The following is a 24,624-nucleotide window of genomic DNA, read 5'->3' as shown; positions in this document are numbered from 1 at the left end:
GCTTCATTATGGAAATGTACTTTATTTTCCCCAGCATATATTAAACACTGAAGAAAACTGGAACTCATGGAAAAATGAAGGCTGCCCAAGTTTTGTGAAAGAAAGGTAAATGTATACTCATCTCAAGCAGTATGAGAAAGGCATTTCAGAATATAACTTGACACGATTATTTTACATGACATACAGATATGTGTAAATGTATTCATGTAACAGTATAAACTGTACTCTATAAAAATAAAACTGCTTCTGTTACTAATTATTGAGGGGAAAATGCTTGCTGTGTACCCACATCTTGTAGTTTGTCCCCTGGTGTGGCATTTTTGTCTTCTGAGGAGTGTAATAATATGAAGCATCCATGTACTTTAGGAAGAAAACTAACTAAATTTTCTTGCATGTTTAACGCTGTTCCATCTCTGCCATCCATCTGAAATCCATGTTTTCACAGAACATCAGACGCCAAGCCCACAAGAGCAGTGCGGAAAAGAGCAGCGCCGGAAGACTTCCTGGGGAAAGGGCCCAGCAAGAAAATTCTGATGGGAAAGTAGGTAAACCTGCCTCCATAGCGGGGGACGTTATCATAGAAGCTTTTATATTGTGAAAATATTAATGTAAGAACTCTCCAGGTTTTGTGTTGGAATTTCCAAGTTTCTTGTGTTTGGTATGTATATAGATGACTAAAGCAAACTACACCCGATTAGTCTGTGCGGTTCATACAAGACAGAACCTCTGTTTTGTCTCCGGCTTCCAAGATCCACGGCTGTACGTTCTGCCATATTTTCCATGTCAGACAATCCACTTGTTAGATTGATGCAGCCTGTTTCTGGTTGTTGCAGGGTACTATAATCCTTTCATTTCTTCTACCTTCCGGTTAACTATTCTTTGCTTTACATTGCATTTGATTACTTTAGAAAGAGATTAATGGTTATTATTACTTAATAAAATATATGCTCAAATAGAAAATTTGCTAAATACAAAATGTAATGATCAAAACTCATCACCATCCCAAAATTCACTATTTACTCTATAGCTTTAATGTATAAGAGAATGGTGTCTATAAACAACATATTTAAAAAAAATAAAATAAAATAAACAACGTATTTATTTTTGTGTGTTTTGTAGTGATGAGTTAACAAGGCTTTGGAATCTCTGTCCTGACAACATGGAAGCCTGTAAATCAGAGACAAGGCAAGTTTAAAACGTTTCATATGAAGTGTTGCTTTTCTCAAATGTTAACTAGCATAGAATTTTTTGTCAGCTATAAGCAGAGCTCGAAAGAAATTTTAAAATTTATCGTCATTGACTTCGGCTCAGCAGAATATAGCTTTCCATAAAACACCTAGAGGTGTAGAAATCATAAGAAAGAAGGATTCACCAAAGAAGGGAGAATGAAAAACCAGAGTAAGAACTGCAGCTTGGTTACTTGTAGCTGGGGAGCAGGGCAGGTTGAGTCCCGCTTTGGGAACCAAAAGCGGGTTCTACAGCAACAGAGGGTTTTACAGCAACAGGGGACAGAAGGGAAGGCTTCAGGCCTGCAGATGGTCACTGAGTGCCCCTGGGTAAAGCTGAGGCCCTCAACACACTCTGTAAGAAAAGCGCAGGGCGGAAGGAAGAGGGCCTGGCTCACTGGCACTGAAGCAAGGAGCGTATCCACTCCCCGCTGAGATGTGGGCAAAAAGAAAAAGGTATTCCCTGAGGAATTACAACCGTATCTGCTGTTATGTGGCCTCAGAGTTGAAACTTACACTAAAGACTCCCAGGCTGATGGCAGAAAGCTTTTCCTAGGGGAAGGGGGAATCACATCTCCCAGATAAGTCTAAAGATAAGCTCACCATCCAAACCTAAAACAATTTACCATGACTAAGAATCAATAGGTAGAATAAGCAACTAAAAGGGAGATGACAGTCTCAAAAAGGACCAGGCAGATTTGAAAAAACAAGTAAATCTCCTAGCAACAAGAAATTATAGCCATTTTGTACAACGCAGAGAATATGCTAATATTTAGTAGTAACTGTAAATGGAAAATAATCTTTAAAAATTGTATAAAGATTTGATGTCTTTTTTAAAAAAGAAAACAGTCACTTGTCATTTCAATATGGCAAAATTTAATCTCTTTGGAGAGACCCATCTTTTAGTCATAGTCATCTGATCAAATTCTTGGGTCTTACTTGAGTGTATCAAATTTTATTTCTAAATACAAATTCAAGAAAGATGCAGTTAAAAACCAATCATGCTACCATGGTAACAATCTAAACTAAGCTCAGTGTTAAATCATATTGTCTGGTTATCATTTCAGTTTGGTTCTGGTTTTAAAAAAAATTATCCGTGGATGTGAAAACCTCCTGCCTGCTGGTCAGATTTTAATGCTCTTAACCCCCTGGCTGCTCTCTGTCACACATGACGGTATACAGTGCTGTGTGTGTTCCCTTCCAGACTAGACTGTATATAATGGAGGGGGGGGGGGTTACCACACTGCCCTCCACTGTCCCCTTTGAGAAGTTTAGTTTTGCATCACCACCTTAAAATATCTGAGTTCCTAAGTAATCTAACTGTAAATCAGTGAGGTTAATACTAGAATCTTTATTGCCTCCATTTTATGAGTATTAAGCACACACATGATCTTCACTAGTTATTTTAACACCCAGGGAATACATGCCAACTTTGGAGGAATTCTTTGAAGAAGCCATTGAACAGGCTGACCCTGAAAACATGGTTGAAAGTGAATACAAGTAAGTAATGTTTCTCATGAGCTGATTTCCTCTATCTTAAGCACTGCAGTATATACCAGAACACTAAGGGAGACCACTGATACGAGCAGTACTTTTCTTAGGTGAGGTTATCTGCCAGCTTCACGTTACTCCATGTCCTGATTGCAACGACCATTCCCGTTTTGACAAACAAGCAACTTAGAACGATGCTTTGTGTCACAAGTGGAAAGATCCCCTTAGAACCCATCTGTCACCTCTTTTCTCTGTTCCCCTTCAGTTCACGGTATGTCCAACGGCCACTGATAATGAGCTACTCTTAAGACCTCATGGGGGCCTCCAGATCACTTGCAGAAAATTTTAAACGGAACAGATCTGTGCTCTGGGTTCGCTGTGGCCCACCTATTTCTGGAACAGGGTCTCTAGTCTCGGAGGTTTTTCTTGCCGTACTGTGCACCACCTGTTCCTGCCACGGGAACATCTGGCAGATCCTGTTCTTGGCGTCAGTGTTTATAGTCTAGGCTACTGCTGTGTCCTTTTCAGTTTTGGAGTCATTTTTTATTCACCAAGGTTGATACTGAGCAAATGAAACTTAAAAAGCAGATATTAAGTTACATGACGACATCTGTTGGGTTTATAAAATATTCTGAAACTCACCCCTGCAGGTGGCACTGCCAGGGTGGATAGAAACGCAGTGAGCAGTGAGCCTGAGTCTCTCTCTAAGGGTGAGGCAGAGGACTTCTGTCCGGCACACACAGCTCCTGGCCAGTCCTGGATGTGTACTAGTTGACCTTTAAGTGTCTGTACACTTTTAAAGTGTGTTTGCTGCATATGAACCTGCCCCTTCGGACTCTGCCGGTTTCTATTTGTAAGTGAACTGCATGCATTCTTTAGGGCTACGGTCAGAGTGAGAAGAATGGTGCCTTCAGCTACTGATCTGAGCGTAGAGTTTCATCTGGTGAACTAAGTACATTAACTAGAAGGGAATACAAAAATTATAAGTAACTATGTAAATCACAAGATTGATATCTCTTTTTATAGGGCTGTGAACAACTCAAATTATGGTTGGAGAGCCCTAAGACTGTTAGCACGCAGAAGCCCTCACTTCTTCCAGCCAACCAACCAGCAGTTTAAAAGTTTGCCAGAATATCTCGAAAACATGGTAATAAAGCTAGCCAAGGAATTACCAGTAAGTAGGAGTGATGAGTGTTTTATCCTTCAGTTGGCGTTCTCTTCTTTTGTAAAACTGCTGTTGCTCTTTGAGCTAAAAGCTGAATTTCACTTTAATCATGTGGAAAAAGTATGATCCACAAACCCTGTTGTTTTAGAATGAGGAAATAATGCCTCTGAGTATACATTTATAGGAAGTATCAATACATAAATTGAAGTACCTTTACATGTTGTATAAAGTTATTATACTTTGATTATTCTTCCTGTTTGCCAGTGCATTCTGTTATCACAGGCAGGGCCCATGGGGTCGGGGTAGGCAACTTGGCCTATCTTCCCACTCTGTTCTTTTCTAATACAGTATGGTAATAACTATACTGTGTGCATACAACCGAAGAGTTACTCAAAGCATGTTGTTAAGCACACGGATGGCCCCCTGGTCGGCCCTAGATTGTTGTTACCACGTATGTGCTGGGTGCGTGCAGGTCATCTCACCAGGCTTCCTGCTGACTCCCTTCTTCCCAGGCTGGGGTGAAGGGAGTCCTTCCAACCTCTGGTTGTCCCCCGTTCTTCCTTCTCCAGGTTAACACTGTCCCACTATGATCCTTACCTGACGTTCACATTTAATATTCTTGGGAGGAAAGTTCTGGGCCCCATAACTGGAATCTCTTATCTAAGATCAAAACTATCCCCACTTCTCTGATTGTAGAAGTTGGAACTCTAAGACATTCCTTTTTACTCATTGTAGCCTCCTTCTGAAGAAATAAAAACAGGTGAGGATGAAGATGAGGAAGATAATGATGCTTTACTGAAGGAAAATGAAAGTAAGAATTGAATTTTCTTGGCTATTTTACAAAATTGGAAAAGATTGGGGTTCTTTGTTGAGAGGTACGTTATTTGATCTACTTCTCAACTTCTACTGTTTATCTCAGCTCTGTTTCTTATAGTGAGGAATCTAAAGCATTGCTTGATAACTTTTCCAGTAGTGCATTTTATACAATAATATTGGGAAGTGTTGGGAAGGAGAGCACTTACATTGAATGCACCTCATACCTCTTAATTCTCGGGGCTTAGATTGGGGGCCACTGGTTTCAGGGAAAGCCTTCATGATTGTAACACAGGCAACAGCTTTAGTTTTACATTCCTAATGATCATAAGAATTCAACCAGGGGAAACATGAAAAGGGACTGTTTTACTTTTAAAATAAAACTTACTGGCGTCTCAGTGGCCCGTGTTCCATTATGGACTTTGACTCCCACACGTCCTCGTACTCTGTTCTAATTTACCTTCCCTGTGTCTTCTAGGTCCTGATGTTCGGCGGGACAAACCTGTAACAGGGGACCAGATAGAGGTGTTTGCTAACAAACTGGGTGAACAGTGGAAGGTCCTGGCTCCTTACTTGGAAATGAAGGACTCAGAAATTAGACAGATCGAGTGTGACAGCGAAGACATGAAGATGAGAGCCAGGCAGCTGCTCGTGGCCTGGCAAGACCAGGAGGGGGCACACGCGACGCCCGAGAACCTGATCAACGCGCTCAACAAGTCTGGGCTAAGTGACCTTGCAGAAAGTCTAACTAATGACAATGAGACAAACAGTTAGCTTCGTTCTTTTATTATTATTATTAAAACTGTGATAAGGTTTTGTTACCAAGCAGCATTTGATAAGAGGTCCACTGGTTTTGGTAAACAATAAACATTTTTATAACAGTTGTACAGTTGGCTGGTGCTCCACGAACAACAGAATATATGTTGGCTCTTGACCTCAGGGTTTAGGGGGAGAAGTTGGGGAAATGGGCAGAATAAAGTGACCTCAAGGTCACATAGTATTTTTGTTAATTATATATGTGTAAGTCAGTTAGCAATGTTCAAGGGCATGGTGTTTCCTGCATGCCCTGAAGTTACAGAATTTAACTTGCCGAGAATCCCACAGTAATACTTTCTGAAGCTGCATGACTGCTCTAGTGCCATATATGCTTTAAAGCAGAGGATCAGCAAACAGTGGTCCATCTGCTACCTCTTTCTATTTGCCACCTCTTTCTATAAGTAAGGTGTTTACGGCACAGCCACACCTATCCTTATTTAAGTGCTGCCTACCTCTGGGCTCCTTTCACGCTACAAAGGTACACAGTTGCAACAAAGACTTATGGCCTACAAAGCTTAAAACGTATGAAAATATCTGGCCCAGTACAGAAAGATGTGCCAACCCCCAACCTTGAAAGAAATGGGATGAAGTATAAAACCTAATTCTCTTAGCCTTACAGAACTTATGTCTCAGGTCACTTAAAACAGGGCTACATGCCTCAGGGGTTGCTGCGAAGTTCCAATGAGATGTGTGTGACAGCACCTCCGCACAGCCTGCAGTGACAGCCGGACCGGACCGTCTGCCCCCCGTTCCCACATCAGCGCACCCTTCAGGGCTCAAAGGCTAGGTCGTCACTGTCTTCAATGCTGAGGGAGGTCTGAGCGCCTGCTGCCAGTCCCCCAGTGCTCCAGCACAGCTCTGGTATCAAAAGGGCCTCGGGGCAGGGGGCACAGTCTGTAAGGCACGCTCAGGAATCCCGTTTTTTTCCCTTATTCTCCTTTTCAAAGATCTTATACGCAAGGCTGAATTCTAAAATAGTCTTTAACAGTTTAAAAGACACTAGTAGAAGTCCAATTTCTTACACTTCAAGAAATCTTTGGAATAATGCTTTTTTGGATCAAATAAAATGAAGTCAAGTTTTTTGTAATGACAGTTAAGAGATTACAATTTAAAATGCTAATCCCACAAAGGCTCCTATAGTTTCTTCTAATCCAACCTGACCTAGTAGCTACAGCATCCTCCAAATCATAATATCTGAATCCTAATTGCTAAATTTTTGTCCTCAGAGTTGTTCAGAAAATAAGACAGTGAATAAAAAAGTTCACAATTCACAAGCATCATACCAATATATAAAAGAATGTCGACCTCCCTTTCCTCTTCTGCACGCTCTCCAAGGCAAGAGGACTGGCTGCCAGTATTAGAGCTTAGCTTAAGAAGCTATTTACAGGTAAGTGTCCCTGAAACGCTTATTTTACCCTCTAAGTATTCTTAGATTACATTGTTCAAACTTGAGAGGAAAATGGCCATTTTTTTTTGTCACTGCTGTGCTCTGTAGAGCCTTTTAAAACAGCATAAGCAAGGATAAAGATTTCATGATAATCCCTACAACTTTATTATAAATATCTAACTCAAAAGAAAATAAGACAGCTGATATCCTATCCTTTCACTCACAATAAAACAAAAATGAATTGATGAGACTGTAAAATCTACTATATATTGCAGTATCTCACACTCTTGATATTTCTACTAAAAATCACTGGTATTAAATTTTGAGATACACATGAAGAAGTTGGGAGTTGACAGAGTAGAAACAAACACCCAACTGAGCCAAGGAACAGATGTGATAAACATGGTTGCATTCATTATCCAAAGAACTTCATTACTTTTACAACTTTGTGTTTCTCTTTAAACAGTATTAGGCTAGCAGGTGAAGAAGGTAGTATTTTCAAATAGATGCTTAAGAGCATAATTAACCATCTGCAGAAACTAATAGTATTAAATATATCTGAACTTCAGCCAAGCTCCAACAGACGAAAGACTTGAGGTCAAAAGCTCTTAGTCCCTCTTTTTTTTTTTTATTAAATATCCTCATTTTCTAAAAATAAGCAACTGGAGCTTGTCAACATTTTAAGGTTCATTACTACAAAACCATAGCAAAGTTCAATGTACAAACCATAGTACATCAGAGACACAGTAACAAATGTATAATCAAATGTACTATTATTTGATCACAATTTATTTTAAAGTCATGAAAAGCCAGCAACAGTCAGGCTGGACAAATACTTGATTGTACCCATGTTTCCATGGGGGTGGGGACGCAGCACTGAGTTACACAATGAGATCAAACTTACTTCCTTTCCACCTTCCTGGCAACATTTGTGTTAGATAAGGCAAAGGATGGGCAGCTACTGAATCTCGGGTGGTTTGAACCATGCAAGAACAACAAATAATAGAGTAACAGGTGTGCAATAAACATCTGATTGCTGAATCTTGGGCTGAAAAAGACAGGGAGAAAAATTATCACAGAAGGTAATAATGGTTGAAAGGCATTTCAACTCATAATTTTTAAAAATCAATCCAAGCAATAAGCTTTTTAAAAAATTCTTCCTGCCACCTTTACACAGGGCAGCACAGTCCAAAGGCAATTTTTCTTTTCTGTTCTCTTTTCTGTAATTTCTTAGGTCGGTAACACAGAGTGGTCTGCTTCTGCCCTCTCTTGTTCCACATGAGGGGAGACACGTAAAACCACCTAAACATCTTCCTCCAAAGCTCTGGGTTATAGAAATGATCAACAAATAACATTTATTTCACACCTAAGCATAAATAGCTAAAATGAAGATTACTGTTCTCTTTCCTCTTCCATGATCTCCACTCTGCGAGGCCCGTAGAGGAGAACATAAGCTATGTGCCAGTCGCCACCGCCAGAGAGTCGTAGGATGTCCTCTGGCGTCACGATGCTGACCTTATCGTCATCGAACTTGATCCACTCATCTAAAGTGCGAGACAGAAACACAAAATTTATCTCATTGACGATTTTTTCAGAGTTCCATTGCAAAAAAGGTACTGGGTAGTTTTAGGCACAGTAGTATTCCATCTGCCATACCAACAGTTCTCAAAGTGTGGTCCAGAGACTACTCACGTTCAAGATCTTTTCGGGGTTTCCATGAAGGTTACAATTACTTTCATAACACTTCTAAAGCATCTGCCTCCCCACCCCCACCACTCTCTGAAGACTGCTTTGGAATTCTCCAGAGGTTACACAGTGTAAAGCAGTAGAAGACAGAATGCAGAAGCAGGAGAATCCAGCTGTCTCCTATTCAGCCTAACTTAGAAAAATGTAAATCGACGTCATTAAATATTTTTCTGTTTTGGAAAAGACTGTTATTTTTAAAATGTTATTTGGACTTCCCTGGTGGTCCAGTGGTTAAGAATCTGCCTGCCAATGCAGGGGACATGGGTTTGATCCCTAGTTAGGGAAGATCCCACGTGCTGTGGGACAACAATGCCCATGCGCTCTACAGCTTGTTTGAAGCCACCATAATGAGAAGCCCGCCTGAACAGCAACAAAGACCCAGCGCAGTGAAAAATAATGTATTTTTTAAACAATCTGTAAAAAATTATTTATGTTAATATGTAATGACTTCATTAATGTCAGTCTAAAATGAATTTCTCAGTCTTCTATTTTAGTAAATATTAAAGAGATACAATTCTCAAACAAAAGTTCTTCGGCATCCTCAATAATTTTAAGAATGTAAAAGGTTCTGAGATCAAAAAGTTTTCAGAATAAATGTGCTAAAAAATTTAAACTTGTCAAAACAGTATGCAACAGTTGAAAAAAAAAACACCAATCTTTACCTTGTTTCCTTTTCACCCATGAGACATAATGGCCTGAAGAGCTAGACCTTCCCTGATGCGTTAGCACTGCTTGTAAATCATAGTATCCGCAATTATTGGAGCCAATGTCTAAAGAAAGACATAAATCCAGTAATATTAGATATAAACATATGTGCTTTCTCAAGTTAAGTAACAAGGAAGAACAACTTAAGTTTATCCTACAGAATACTACCCTATTATTAAAATCCAGTTAAGATTATGGTCCACTTAAAGCTTCATGAAAGATAAGTATGCTATCATTTATAGAACATATATTCACTGAAAAGTGATTTTTTTACTATCTCATACTAAGGTAAATTAATACTTTAAGAAACAACTTTTTTTAAGCTTGGTATCTGAAAGAACAGATTATGTGGAAAGATAGTATAATTTTTTTTAAAAAAGCCTACACACAGTAAAACTCAGTTGAAATGAAGATTTCACTTACCATCAGCAAAAGAAAAGGGTTCATACTTAACTTCTTTTTGAGGACTACTGTTTTTGTCACCCTGAGGGGAAAAAAATTTTTTTTAATTTCATGGTACTGGAAATAAAATTTATATTCTCTTATGAGTATATGTCTCCACAAATATTTATTATAATACAAATCACCAAGGCAAAACAAAGGAAAAATATGATCTCCCTTGCACAGTGCTTAAAATGACAGAACTACAGTTAACAATATTTTGGCCACCTGATCTGAAGAGCCAACCCATTAGAAAAGACACTGATGGTGGGAAAGACTAAAGGAGGAGAAGGGGACGACAGAGGACGAGGTATTTGCACTGCATCACAGACTCAATGGACGGGTTTGAACAAGCTCTGGGAGATGGTGAAGGACAGGGAAGCCTGGCACGCTGCAGTCCATGGGGTTGCAGAGAGGTGGACACGACAGCAACAACAATTATTAACATAAAACTCTGAGTCCCAAAGTCCTACTGTTTAGTAACATACAATCTCAGAGGTATAGCAGCAGATCCTGATTACAGGACCAACTTCAAACCACTAAACGTAGAGCACACCAGTGAATACAGAGTACAGATAAACACTGTTCCAGGGTAGAAAAAAAAGTCAATTCTGCCGTTTCCCCCACAATATCAAACCATGTAGGTGAGGATAAAAAGCTGCCTCACAAAAACAGAATTACAGCAACTTATATTAACTCTACTAAGCCATGGCCACCTGCCACTTCAGTTCAAATGAACTTAAATATTTAATTCAGCAAGTATTTATGATTAAATTAAATTTAAATTAAAAAGATTCACAACTTTAGACAAGAATCTTTGGTGGGAACTCCCTTGCCTCAACCCATTCCTGTGTGTAATACAAATTCAAACAATTTATTTAGGCATATGGACACAAAGTTCTTAAAAACTATAATGATAATGAAGACAATGCCAGCAGTTTAAGTGACAGCTAAAATGACAAGAAGCCAAAGCATCTTACAACAAAAAGGCAATTAGGTCAACCACTCCTCTATATAATTATAACACCTAGAGCAACTACAAAAAAAGCTACACAAGGAAATACATTAGAAAAACATATGTAAACCAAATTAGAATTCTAAAAAATGTTCACATAACCAACCAGTACGGAAAAAAGAGAAACAAAAAACAGCAAAATATAGAAGAGATTTAATCATTAGTATATCAATAATTATGTTACATGTAAATAGCCTAAACATTAACAGAGAGGACTAAAAATATGACCCAACTATATGCTATCTATAAGAAACTACCTTCAAATATAATATGGGCAAATTTAAAGTAAAAGAATGGAAAAAGATGTATCATGCAAATACTAACAGAAAGGAGAAATGGAAAAATTAACATCAAACAAAGTAGACTGGAGAACAAAGAGAATTACCACGAACAGAGAGGGACACACTACATAATCAAAGAATCATTCCACCAAGAACAGCCATCCTGTGTGTACACACCAAATAACAGAGTTACAAAACATGAAAAGCCAAAGCTAACAGAACTGAATGGTGAAACATACAAATCCACAGTTTTACTTGAAGACTTCACCACTCCTGTCTCAACAACTGATGGAACAACTAGACAAAAACAACAAGGTTACAGGAAAAGCCAACACCACCATCAACCAACTGGATCTAATCAACATCACAAAATACTTGCCTCAACAACAGTAAAATACATGTTCTTTTCAAGCGCCCAGAGAATAGATACCAAGACAGATCACATCCCGAGCCACAAAGCAAAGCCCAACGAATTTAAAGGAACTTAAATCACCCACATGTGTTTTCTCACAATGGACTCAAACCAGAGTCAGGAACAAAAAGGTGACAGGAAATTTTCCAAACACATGTAAACTAAACAAGACACTTCTAAATGACCCAAGGTCAAAGGGAAGTCTCAAGGGAAATTTATTAAAAATACAAGAAACATAATGAAAACAGAAATGCAATACAACAATTTGCAGAACACAATTTGAAAGCACTGCCAGGAGGGAAATTTACACCACTAATATTTGAAAACAGGAAGTCTGAAATAAAAAACCCAAGTTCCCACAACTTAAGGACCTAGAAAAAGAGGAGGAAAATAAAGCCAAAACAAGCAGAAGAAAGGAAATAATAAAAGTGGAAATCAATCAAATTAGATGCAGAAAAACAGAAGAAAAAAAAAATGAAACATGCTAGTTCTTTAAGAACAAAAAAAATGACAATCCTCTAGCACCACTGACAAGAAAAAAAAGACACAAACTACCAATATCAGGAATGTAAGAGGATACCACTACACACTGTGCAAACACCTGAATAACAGGGAAAAAAAATGTAAAATTGACAAGCTTGATGACATGGAACAATTCCACAAACCAAATATGATATAAATTATTTCTATAGCCCATAACTAAAGTTTTACAATTAAATTTTTTAAATTAAAAAAAAAAACTCCTGAAAAAGAACTCTCCAGGCTAATAAGATTATCAGACCAAGACAATTCTACCAAATGTTTAAGAGACATCAATTCTATACACAATCTCTCAAAAAAATAAGAGGAAAAAAAAAAGCTAATAAACTGCTTCAACAAAGTAGAGGATAAAGATCAATATATTAAAAAATCAATTGTAATGAATGCAAAAATGAAATTGGAAAAAGTATGCCATTTAAAGACATCAAAAATAATAAAATAGCTACAAATAAATTTAAAGTACAAGAAATGTACACTGAAAATTATTAGACTGTTGAAAAACTTAATGACTTACATAAATCAAAAGACAGTAAATTCATGGATTCTAAAGCTTAATACTATTAAAATGGAAATACTCCCCAAATCGATCTACAGATTCAATGCAATCTCCATCAAAATTCCAGTTGTTTTTGAAGAAATGGACAAGCTCATCCTAAAATAAATATGGAAATAAAAAGGACTCAGAAAAGTCAGAACAATCTTGAAGAACAAAGTTGGAAGTTTTGTACTTTGCTATAATCCTTACTACAAAACCACAGTAATCAAGACTCTAGTCCTGGGCTTCCCTGGTGGCTCAGTGGTAAAGAATTCGCCTGGCAGTGCAGGGCACCTGGGTTCGATCTCTGGTCTGGGAAGATCCCACATGACGCTCAGCAACTAGGTCCATTCAATGTAACTACTGAGCCCATGTGCTCTGCAACGAAAGACGCCACTGCAATGAGAAGCCTGTGCACCACAACTGGAGAGTAGCTCCCACCTGACACAACTAAAGAAAAGTCCAGGGAGCAACACTCAGCACAGTCAAAAATAAATAAAATCATTAAAAAAAAAAGACTGCAGTATTGGCCTAAGGACAGACAGTATACCAACAGAAAAAAACTGAGGGTCCAGAAATACACTCACATCTAGAGTCAACTGATTCACTACAATGGTGCAAAGACCATTCAATGGGAAGAGAATAGTCCTTTCAACAAGAAGTGCTGGGACAACTGAACATTCACATGCAATAGGATTTGGACCTGTACCTCATCTCACATACAAAAATTAACCCAGAATGAATCAAAAAAGCCTAACCGGAGGAACTATAAAAACCTTAGAAGAAAACATATGCATAAACTTTCATGGCCTGTGGCCTGTGGCCTGTGGCTAGGTTTCTTAGATATAACACTAAAAGCAAGAGTAACTGAAGAAAAAAACAGATTAAATTATAACAAAATTTAAAAAATTTTCCTCTTCAAAAGACCCTGTTAATAGGATGAAAAGACGAGGCTACAGGCTGGGAGAAAATGTTTAGAAACCATGTATCTGACACAGGATTAGTATTAGAATATAAAAACTCCCAAAATTCAAGAGTAAAAGACCAAATGGCAAATGGGTAGAAAAACAAGGGGCTTTCCTGGTGGCTCAGATTGTAAAGAATCTGCCTGCAATTCAGGAGACACTGGGTTCAATCCCTGGGTTAGGAAGATTCCCTGGAGAAGGCAACCCACTCCAGTATTCCTGCCTGGAGAATTCCATGGACAGAGGAGTCTGGTGGGCTACAGTTCATGGGGTCACAAAGAGTTGGACACAACTGAGCAACTAACACACACACACACACAAAATATGAAGAGATATTTCATCAAAGAGGGCACATAGATGGCAAAGAAACACACGAAGACGTGCCCAACATCATTAGCCTTTAGGCCACATCAAGTATCACTGCAAACCTACACAAATGGCTAAAATAATAGTGACACTACCAAATTCTGGCAAGAATTCAAAGAAAATAGACTGGCAAGACATTGCTGATAAGAATGAAGGGGGTAGCGGGAAAGTGGACTTGGCTACAAAGGGGCAGCAAGAAGGATCTTTGTGATGATAAATATGTCCTGCATCTAGACCATATCAATGTCAATATCCTGGTTGTGACATTATATTATAGTTTTGCAAGCTGTTACCACTAGGAGAAACGAGAAACTCTATTATTTCTTACAACGGCATGTGATTCTACAATTATCTCAAGTTTCATTTTAAAAATTGCTTTTAATACACACACAAAACCTGCAGAGGAATCTAATTCTAAAATTTGGTATGTAATATCACACTGGAAATATTCCTAGTTACCAGAAAATATCTTTTCCCTTTTCAAGAAAACATGTAATTCAACTGTGCCTTCTCTGAATTTAAAATATACAACTTATTAAATATAAAGTTGCTAAGGTTATAATTTTTTAAGAGTTACAGGCACTTATTAAAAGATATAACTTTAGTTGTCACAGTGGGCATGAAGCAATATTCTGTAACACCAATCCATTTTAAGAAATGGAGATAACGTCATGTCTTACAAGGAAAATAATACACTAAATTTTATAAGGCAAGATGTTGTGCGAAGTGCTTTGAGGAAATAAATTTTAAAAGAATATAAGCTGCAGATTTTAGGGGAGAAGGAAATATGTTCATTCTATCATAAAGGACCCATTCAGCATAGCTAGAGTCCTTTTCCTTATGCTAAAATATATCTAAAATTTTAAGGGCTTCACCAATACATGTAGGATTTGTATATATGCCAAATATAGAGTCACCCATTATTACTAACAGATGAACAATATAAAGTGAATACTGAACACAGAGTGAAGATAAACATGTTACGGTTAGAAAATGAACAATAAGAACCTACTGTCTTTGGCTGCTGATTTACTTTTTTATCCTCTAGATCCTTGAATTTTGATCGAAAAGAAACCATTTTCTCTTGAAGTTCTGGTGTACATAGTTCATACACATCCAACATAAGAGGAAATTTCACATCCTATTTACAAGCCAAAAATAAAAAGTGCAAACAGAATTAAAAAGATAGTTACTTAAAATATTTATCACACTTTTACATTACTATTTTCATATTTAAATAAAGCTGAAAATAAGACCTGCAAAATTCATGTGGAGACCCATGCAGTTGAAAATATAGTGCTTATTTTCAATCTGGCCCTAATTTTAAGACAAAAATTCTTTTCAACTTTTCCGTAAACATTTTAACCCATCAAACAGAGTACAGAGGAGCTACCAAAATATTAAACAACAAATGAAGCATTTCAGAAATACTAAACAACCAGATTACTTCAACTACATTTAACCTGCTTGTACAACCCTAAGTATATCTGAAAATGTATTAATGAAATTCAGCTCAAGACATTAGAATTATATACCCCTTCCCAAAGGATCAGAGACTCTATGGGTACACTGCAGAGCTACAGTTCACTGAAACGGACAAGTCCTAAGGCTGGCTCTGACTTCAAATGATCATTGTTTGGTCACCAGTAATTTAACACTTTCCTTTCACCTGGAAGAAAGGAATCGCATAGAATACAGTGTGTTATATTGCCGCTTAGCCCACTCCCATCCCCAAACCTACTGGACCGGTATCTCTGCAACTGAGGATCTGGTCTAGTGGTACTACTGGGGAAAGGAGGGCATCCATCAGAATTACCTGGGACTCTTGAAAAATATAAGACCCGAGGCCCCACTTAATCAGATGCTTGGATAGGGCTGAAGGGCAGGCATGCGTATGTTAAAAGAAAAGGGAAAACAGACAATTCCAATATATATTCTTGATTAATAACCACTTGTCTAATGTTAATAATTCTCTATTTACAGTATTTTGAAGTGAGTTCTAAAAGAATAAAGAAATCTATTGTAAATAAGGAACTACCTTCAAAAAATTATAATTATTACAGGAAATTCATTACTAACCTTAAGAACTTTAGCATTCACAGATTCCTTCTCTTTGTAAAAAAATCGAACCATCTGAATAGTTAAGTAAGCAGGTAACCGGCTGATCTTGGACTTAGGAAAGAAAATGGAAAGAAATTCTGTAACATGCAAACGCCACCAAGTTTCTAATTCCTCGGTTTGGTAAAAACAAAGTCTGGGTAACATTAATTAACCGACAACCTTTCGAGTCAATGGAACTGGATTCCAAAACTTACCGATTTGATGTACAAAGCATTTCTTTGCAATGTTGGAGACTGTTTGGTGATTTCTTCCTGAAGTCGCTAGAAAAGAACAGACCAAACATTTAAAAAATGTCTTCTGTAATATAGAATTATACCTTTAATTCTTTTAAAAATTAGGACTATTTAATAGATAACATACAGTATGTCAACAGATTTACACCCCTGAGAAATACTCTGAATGACGACAAAGTGAGAAGGCTTTTAGATATGGTTTAGTTCTTAACAGGCATCAAAATAATCTGTCTTTACTTGCATGAACTCTTCAGAATGTAAATCATTTGATCTTTTAATTTATGACCCAAATGCTCAGATTCTGAGAGTTTATACTGTGTTTTATACAACATAAGAAAACCTTTCATGGTATTCCTCTACTTACGGATCATCAAAATATTCTTATTAGAGCAAAAAGGAAGAGAATGTAAATAACTCTTGTTCTTTATGTTTTATGTAGCTAAGCCTTCCAGAACCAATCAATTACTGTTAAATTTGAGAAAAGTCACAACACAGAAAACCTGTTAATCTAATAGATGTGGGAAGCCTTCAGCCATTGCATCCTCTAACCAGTGTCTGCCTTTCCGTCCTTACTGCCTGTGTGACCCTGAAAACGCAGTTCTGGGCATCACCTGTAATGGCAGTGACAGCACCTCGTCGCAGTGCTGGTGTCAGAATTACATGAGTTAACACATGAAGAAAGCCTGGAGAACTATTTGGTACATAGTCTCTGTTTAGTAAGCATGCTGGGGGCTTCCCAGGCGGCGGCAGTGGTAAAGAATCTGCCTGCCAATGCAGAGACGCCAGAGACTCACGTTTGACCCCTGGGTCGGGAAGATCCCCCGGAGCAGGAGCTGGCAACCCCCCGCCATAGGCCTGCCTGGAAAATCCCATGGACAGAGAAGCCTCGCAGGCTACAGTCCATATGGTTGCAAAGAGTCAGACACAACTGAGTGACTAAGCAGCAAGAGCAGCAATAATCATCTTATACTTGCATAAAAATTGTTCCAGGTTTGATTTTTAAAAATTACTAACCACATTACAAAAGGAATCACTACGGAGTAGGTTTTTAACATTTAACCAAGTTTACTCAGCAATGAAGAGATAAAGAAATGTGGAGCAAAATTACTCAAGGATAAAACCAATGATGACAAAGCATCTAAAAATACCAAGACAATTAATGTTAACATCTCATGAAAACATGAAAGCATATCTGGTACTTTTTAAAATTTTTAACATGTGCTCAGTTATGTCCAACTCTTTTTTTTTTTTTATGTCCAACTCTTTGCATCCCCATGTACTAGAGCTTACTGATCAGGTTAACTATGTATTACTATCATCAATTCATCATCATCAAGATGTTCCAGGTATACTTAGCTTTCATTGAATTTTATAAAATTATTAAGAAAATATCCTGGAAAGTCCTTGTCAAAACATTCTATCCCACACACTCCAATTAACATTTTGATGCCATGAAACTTGCCCCAATTCACTGCCTATCCTTCAAAAGATGTACATATTTAGGAATACTGAGGAATTCCCTGGTGGTCCAGTGGTTAGGACTCTGAGCTTTCATTGTCGAGCGGGCATGGGTTCAATTCCTAGTGGGAGAACTAAGATCCCATAAGCCACACGGTGCAGCCAAAGTTAAAAAAAAAATTGAGAGAGATGTACATATTCCCCCAAACTGTCAAATAAATGACAAGCAAGCAAAATTGTTCTACTTTATCAATGTGCCCACTAGAGAGGGTCTTTAGTATGGCAGTGGGGAGACAGAACTAACTGAATCGTGAGAGAGGCAAGTTTTAGATCTGTCTTTGCCACAAACCAGTAAAAAAGCCTACAAAAAGCGCTTAAATTCTAGGGCCTCGACTGCAATCCTAGTGCAATAGCAGAATGTCTACAGGCCCTCATCTGCACGGGCCAATCCCAGTGTCTATCTCGCCAGTGTTAATATATCCTCACTGCAATGCCCCCAGAGGCCTCCTTCGAGCCTCTGGTCATAACATTTTTGTCAACCCATCAATATACAACCTTGTTTTATGAGTCTTTCTGCTGTGTAATGACACCTTAACACACACTGTTGACGCAATAACACTGAACTCACAGCCAAGTACACTGTAACTCAACCCTGAATGAAGCTGCTCTAACCAACGTTATTTGCTCCTTAAGGCACATCACCACCTTCCTGCGCTTAGAACACCAGACAGCACTTCAGCAGCATGCCAGAAGGCCACTATCCACAGCAAGATCGCCTACAAAAAGCACAAAAATTCAGGAAATGTGGCACTGAAATCACTGCAAGAAGCATACTAGTTTCCACTCAAACAAGGCGGCAGAGGGTCACCTGTGGGGACCTCAGGTGACGACAGTGTGAGTGAGACATCTCAGAATTTTTGCCACCTTGCGTATGTCTACAGGTGACCATGAAAGAACGAGTATTGATGTTGGGGTTACAAATCAAAGTGAGCAAGTAGGTATATTTGTAAATAAAAGAATCCACAAACCATGTGGATAAACTGTAACTGTCCTTACCAACTTAAGTCCTGTAAAAAGATACTTGACTTCTTGATTGATGAAACAGCTAAGCTGAAGCTGACTTTCCTTTCCTTTAGTGACTTCTTCTTCCTCAGATTCTGTACATTTCATGCTGTGCAAAGTAAGTTAAGGAATATGCCAACAGCCATTCAATTTGCTATATAATCTCTAACAAAATAAGTTATCCCAATGCTTTTTAAAATAACATCATTCAATGGTATTTAAAACATTTCAGTCTCCCAGCAGAGATTCATTTCAATACTTAAAAATGCTCATTCACTTACCAACAATATGGATTAATGAAATGTGTGTAAAAGGATAAACTCTCAGCAAATAACTTGGTATTTATATAGTCTTAAAATGGTCTTAATAACTCAAAGATAAATCTACCCATGATCTAGAAAATGCTGCTCTCCTAAATTCATGTTTTATTAATTGCTTCCATTTCATGTATATAGTTTTGCTGATTTATCCCATTTCATACAATTAAAAATTAATTCTCTATGAGGTGAATTAATGAGCCATTCTGTTAAAGATATTCTTAGGAAAAACTAATGAATGTCCTTAAAGAGTCCATTTACCTTAACTTCAAGATCACTCCAATGGGTATTTTCTTCAAATTCCTAATTTCCATATTTTTTAACCATAAAAACCTCTAAAGAATTTTCCTTCATATCCCATCCACCACTCCAGTCAACAATACTATTTATACCAATTCATATTCAGTAAGTTATGATTAGTCTATATGAATCTTGACTCATAAGGATACGTTGTCTCAAATTCGACTCCAAAGAACTGATCAATTAAACTTTTCTTTTTAGAAGGTGTCACTGCTGATGCAGATGAAGAATCTGTCTGCAAAAATTTAGATGAAATAAAAATTCCAATTTTACTTCACATGGATATTAATGTACATCACCTCCCACACAATCCAGTTTAGTAATGCATATTTAAGTTTTTTTTTAATGTAATCCCTGTCTGCAAAACCTTTCTACTGATCTAAAAATATTACCAAAAAACTACAGATGCTCAGTAAGCTCAATGGATTAAATTTAGTAAATAATACACTGAATTCAAGCATCAAATGCAAGCTGTCAAATTCCAACTACAGATTCAGTATCTCAAGTATTCAAGGACATGTCGGTATCTATTAAGATGAACTTATTTCAAGACTTTTAGGGTGGGATGGGATGGAAAATCAAAGCCTACATTCACAGATATATTTCAATTACCTCTTTAACAGTATCATCTTCTATAGCTTCCAATTTCTGCTGTAATACTCGCATCATTTGTACCCAACACTCATTAGCATCCTGTAATTTAAAAAGTGACACAGTAAGTAATCCTGGTAGATACAGTGTTTGATTTACAAAATACTTTTAAAATAATTAGTTTCCTTAGGGAAGGGGAAGAAAGTTGTTTTGTTTTAAATATTAAGCCAAATTAAATATTTTATGACCTTCAAAACAAGGAAGCGTTACAGAATAGTTTCTCTGTTCATTCAAGAGATGTTTAGTGAACTCATTATGCTAAATACCATCCTAGATACAAGGACTACATAGCAGTCAACAGAATAGAAAAAAGTCCTAGTGGGGAACATAAATAAACAAAATAGAACAAATTCAAGTAGAGAGGGCTAGGAAGAAAAAAAAAAGCAATATGGGAGTAGGAAGTGATTAAGGGAAGAGGAGTGTGCTATTCAGTAGGACTGTCAAGGAAAGCCTCTCTGATGCCTTGACATTTGAGCCATGAGACCTGAAGTGAGCCATGAGGTAAGGAGGCAAGGCACATCCCTATCTGACGGCCAAAGGAAAAATAGCAAAGGCTCTATAGAAAGAGGATACGTGGAGAGTTCTTTTTTTAAATAGCAAGGAAGCCAGTATATCTGGAGAGAACTGCAAGGGGAACAGTGGTACATGACGAGCTCAGAGAGGCAGACAGGCAGTAGACTGTTTAGGACCGAAACAGAAAACAGGGGAACCAACATAACCTTACATTCTTTAAAGGATTCTTGAGTGTTGCGTAGAGAAGCACCACAGACGGTAGAAGCAAGATGGTCAGTTAACGGACTATAGCACCTCTCCAGGCAAGAGATAATGATGGCGTTAACTAGAGGGGACTGGCATTTGTATTTCCAAATAGAGCTTAGTAAGTAAGTGTAGGACACCTAAGTTTTACATATACAAAATGAAAACCACAGAACCTTGCCCTGATTACCTGCTGAAGATACTGTCCTTGTTCGCCCTTCTCTGCAAACTGTGGAAAAGCCATGTGCAAAAACTGCAGTAGAATAATCGGTGGAATACTAGAAGAAGTTTTATCCATGGAATCAAACAAATCTCTAAGGGCTTAAAAACAAAGCAAACACCTGCTTAGTAAAATAATGACATATTTAATACAAGCTACTGTAAATTCTCAATTAATACAAATAAAGAACTGCTTATTAATTATTTTTAAGTACATCTATTCCTTTTGCAATTGCTGGATCCCTAATAAGAAAAAATTTTGTTTTTAAATCTTAAAGAACTCATCAGAAGACTTCATAATGCAATAACTAGCTATAAACAACTTCTGGGTGGTGCTCTAAGTCTCTCTATCCTTGATAGCCTTTGCCTTCCTAACAAAGCAGTGTATATTCATTCAATACAGAGAACACACAACTTCTGCCCAGGAATCAAGCAGGTGTAACTGCTACAAATGAGCCGTTATCAGGACATCAGGTAACCACTCCCAAAGCTTCCTCCCTTTCAGCCTATACTTAGTCGTCTTGTACTGAACTCCCGAATACTGAAATCTGGAATACGTTTAAATCCTTAAACATACTTCCTGAACACTTTTAAAACTAACTTGCCTTCTTTGATTTCAAAGGCAAGTATTCAGTAAATGCTTTTGGTAGAATATATAGATACTGACCTGCAGTAATATACTGTGCCGACGCCATTTCTCCTGAAGCTCTCAAGGCGCCTGCATACCTATGAACAGTAGGACAGAATCAGATTCTGAAACTCAGACGGGAAGAAACAAGTTCAAAAGACTCATTATGACACTGACACCCTCAACGGTAAGTTTCCCTGAGCTGTCCCCACCATTTTTACTTCTCTTCCAGTCTTGGTTCCTTTAAGAATTATATGGTCCAAAAGGACTGCTAAGAAAAAGCAGAATTTAGGTAAATGAAGCCTACTTTACATTCTTTCCCCTGTCTTAACTTATCTATAATATTTTCTACAAACTGTGCATTTAAAAAAGCACATTGTCCATTATTACAAAGAAAACAAAATATAATTTCAGAAATAAAGAAAAAAGCTTTAGATCAAAAACATTCAATGGAAATCAATAAGCCTGTATTCAGCACTAACTTCTTATAAACACAAAATAAATTTCAAGTCATTTTCCTCACTTATAAAATGAGGTGTGTGTGTGTACGCACGCACGCGTGCTGACTCTGTGACCTCACAGACTGTAGTCTGTCAGGCTCCTCTATTCGAGGAGTTTCTGATTTCTAAATTCATTTTTATGAATCTCAGTTAATTTTATAGCAGTACAAATGACTGGTCACCCAAGGAAATATTCAAACCACCATATCTACTTAAACAAATATTTTATGACAAAGGATCAGAAATTATGATTCAAATAATATTAAACACCGGGCAATGGGGAAGAGCTGAGTAGCTGACCAGGAAAAGGTACAATACAATACCAACCTGGGATGATAACAATGTTTCATCAATTTGACTGTAAAATGAGTCACAGAGAATTTGGATTTAACAAAACTGCTCACATCCAACACTTAAGATGCATACCTTTCACTAGATATAAACTATAGTTCAATTAAAACAAAAACTCTGTGCTTATATAAGTGAATGAAAGAGGTCACAGAAAATGTTCAGTTATATTGAATTGAAGAGTCTTGTTTTTTTTCATTTGTTTGTTTAGATCTTTTGGAAACTCCTACAACTAAAATATCCTTAATTGTTTAATATACAATAACCCATGAATGTCAAAGTGTTAGTTACTATATCCTTAATTGTTTAATATACAATAACCCATGAAAGTCAAAGTGTTAGTTACTCGATCGTGTCCAACTCTTTGCAACCCCATGAACCCACCAGGAGCCCACCAGGCTCCTCGTTCCATGGGATTCGATTCTCCAGGCAAGAATACTGGAGCAGGTTGCCATTTCCTTCTCCAGAGGATCTTCCCAACCCAGCGATCAAACCCACACCTCCTGCACTAGCAGGCAGATTCTTTTACCGCTGAGCCACCAGGGAAGGCCCCTAAATTATATATGTTCATTAAAAAAATAAAAATCGTAACAGTTTTCCTGTCAGACACTTTAGCACTTGTCAAGGGCACCCTGAGGCTGAAACGAAGCACTCCTACAGCACGCGCGTCCCGTAACGTCCCTGAGCCGCGTCAGCACATGACGGGCGCTGCTGTGAATTTACATCTAGCTACAGGGTAACAGGGGCTTCCCTGGAAGCTCATCTGGCAAAGGACCTGCCTGCCAATGTAGGAGACCTAAGAGACGCAGGTTCAATCCCTGGGTCAGGAAGATCCCCTAGAGAAGGAAATGTCAATGTGCTCCAGTATTCTTGCCTGGAAAATTCCATGGACAGAGGAACCTGGTGGGCTACAGTCCCTAAGGTCGCAAAGAGTCAAACACAACTGAGCATGCATACACAAGCATACACACAGCCATACACAGGATGTAACTATTCAACATTTATGACAAAAGATATATTAATGAATTATCAATCTTTTTTTTAATAACTAGAAACAGAAAGATCATAGGTAATTTAATACCATCTCCCCAAAACTCTCAATATTATGACAAGAAAACATATAATTCCTAATTAAGGTAAGACTATCCAATCAGCCAAACAACATTCATAATGAACTTTATAAAGAAAAACTGTTAGAGCAGAGGAAGAATGGACATGAGTACTGAGAGGTTTAACAGATAAAAATACTGAGAGTGTTTACAGACAAAAGAACCAATAGAGTACTTTTCCCAATCTTTGTCAAGTCAATAAATAAAAAATGATATAGACAATCTGAATGTAATAAACTTAATGCTTATTATACTTTATTACCTACAAAAAGAGGATGTCTTGACTATATTTCTATCATCTGTGAAATATTCACTACCAATCAATCATAGATCAACTCAAACATTCATCAATAGAAAAAAAGAATAATTATTTGGTAGTATATGCATACAATGGTGTAGTCTACAGCACGAACAAAAAATGAACACACACACAAAACACGGAAAAGTCAAACATGATGAGCCAGACTCAAATGAATATAATATATAATATGTATGTTTCTGTTCATAAGGAGTTCAAAAAAAGAAAACTTACTCTATGAGGTCAAGTGAGTACAACAAAGAAGGGTGGGGTCCGTGGACTAGAAGGGATTGGTGAGGGGATTTTCAGAGTGTTAACAGGATTCTGTTGATCCAGGATTGTGTTGGTTACAAGGATGTGTTCATTCTGAGATAATTCATTTGTACATGTTTCTATATAATTCAATTATTAAAAACAAACTTGGGTTTTGCACAGTCAAGAAAACCATAAACAAAATGAAAAGAATGGGAGAAAATATTTGCAAATGACGCAATCGACAAGAGATCAATTTCCAAAATATACAAATAGCTCATTGAACTTAATAGCAAAAAAAAGCCAACTCAATCCAAACATGGGCAGAAGACCTATACAGACATTTCTACAAAGACATATAGATGACACATGAAAAGATGCTCAACTTTTCTAATTATTAGAGAGATGCAGATCAAAACTACAATAGGGTATCACCTTTCAACAGTCTGACTGGCCATCATTAAAAAG

General features: G+C 37.6%; 2 protein-coding genes across 4 annotated transcripts in view; one reads left to right on the top strand and one right to left on the bottom strand.

Annotated features, from left to right (window-relative positions):
• Positions 1–5,582, top strand: part of THOC1 (THO complex 1) — a 39,384-nt gene extending 33,802 nt beyond the window's left edge. The window contains exons 15-21 of one of the 2 annotated variants that reach the window (XM_043443903.1): positions 35–105; positions 446–541; positions 1,120–1,185; positions 2,643–2,726; positions 3,744–3,891; positions 4,618–4,642; positions 5,174–5,582. In XM_043443903.1, coding sequence (XP_043299838.1) covers positions 35–105; positions 446–541; positions 1,120–1,185; positions 2,643–2,726; positions 3,744–3,891; positions 4,618–4,642; positions 5,174–5,469 — 786 coding nt within the window. In that variant the 3' untranslated portion in view covers positions 5,470–5,582. Of the gene's footprint in view, positions 1–34; positions 106–445; positions 542–1,119; positions 1,186–2,642; positions 2,727–3,743; positions 3,892–4,617; positions 4,694–5,173 lie in introns of both variants that reach the window. The other variant, XM_043443902.1, reaches the window with a different exon arrangement.
• The window catches only part of USP14 (ubiquitin specific peptidase 14), a 36,470-nt gene continuing 17,311 nt past the window's right edge, over positions 5,466–24,624 (bottom strand). Inside the window, exons 6-17 of one of the 2 annotated variants that reach the window (XM_043443905.1) lie at positions 21,689–21,747; positions 20,993–21,123; positions 20,008–20,088; positions 19,545–19,630; positions 18,773–18,887; positions 16,220–16,285; positions 15,984–16,076; positions 14,917–15,045; positions 9,773–9,833; positions 9,307–9,414; positions 8,265–8,442; positions 5,466–7,946 (exon numbers count right to left, since the gene is read on the bottom strand). In XM_043443905.1, the coding sequence (XP_043299840.1) occupies positions 8,291–8,442; positions 9,307–9,414; positions 9,773–9,833; positions 14,917–15,045; positions 15,984–16,076; positions 16,220–16,285; positions 18,773–18,887; positions 19,545–19,630; positions 20,008–20,088; positions 20,993–21,123; positions 21,689–21,747 (1,081 nt within the window). In that variant the 3' untranslated portion in view covers positions 5,466–7,946; positions 8,265–8,290. Of the gene's footprint in view, positions 8,443–9,306; positions 9,415–9,772; positions 9,834–14,916; positions 15,046–15,983; positions 16,077–16,219; positions 16,286–18,772; positions 18,888–19,544; positions 19,631–20,007; positions 20,089–20,992; positions 21,124–21,688; positions 21,748–24,624 lie in introns of both variants that reach the window. The other variant, XM_043443904.1, reaches the window with a different exon arrangement.

The sequence above is a fragment of the Cervus canadensis genome, chromosome 23 (assembly GCF_019320065.1).
Source record: "Cervus canadensis isolate Bull #8, Minnesota chromosome 23, ASM1932006v1, whole genome shotgun sequence".
NCBI classification, from domain to species: Eukaryota; Metazoa; Chordata; class Mammalia; order Artiodactyla; family Cervidae; genus Cervus; species Cervus canadensis.
This window is presented reverse-complemented; position numbering and strand designations above follow the sequence as displayed.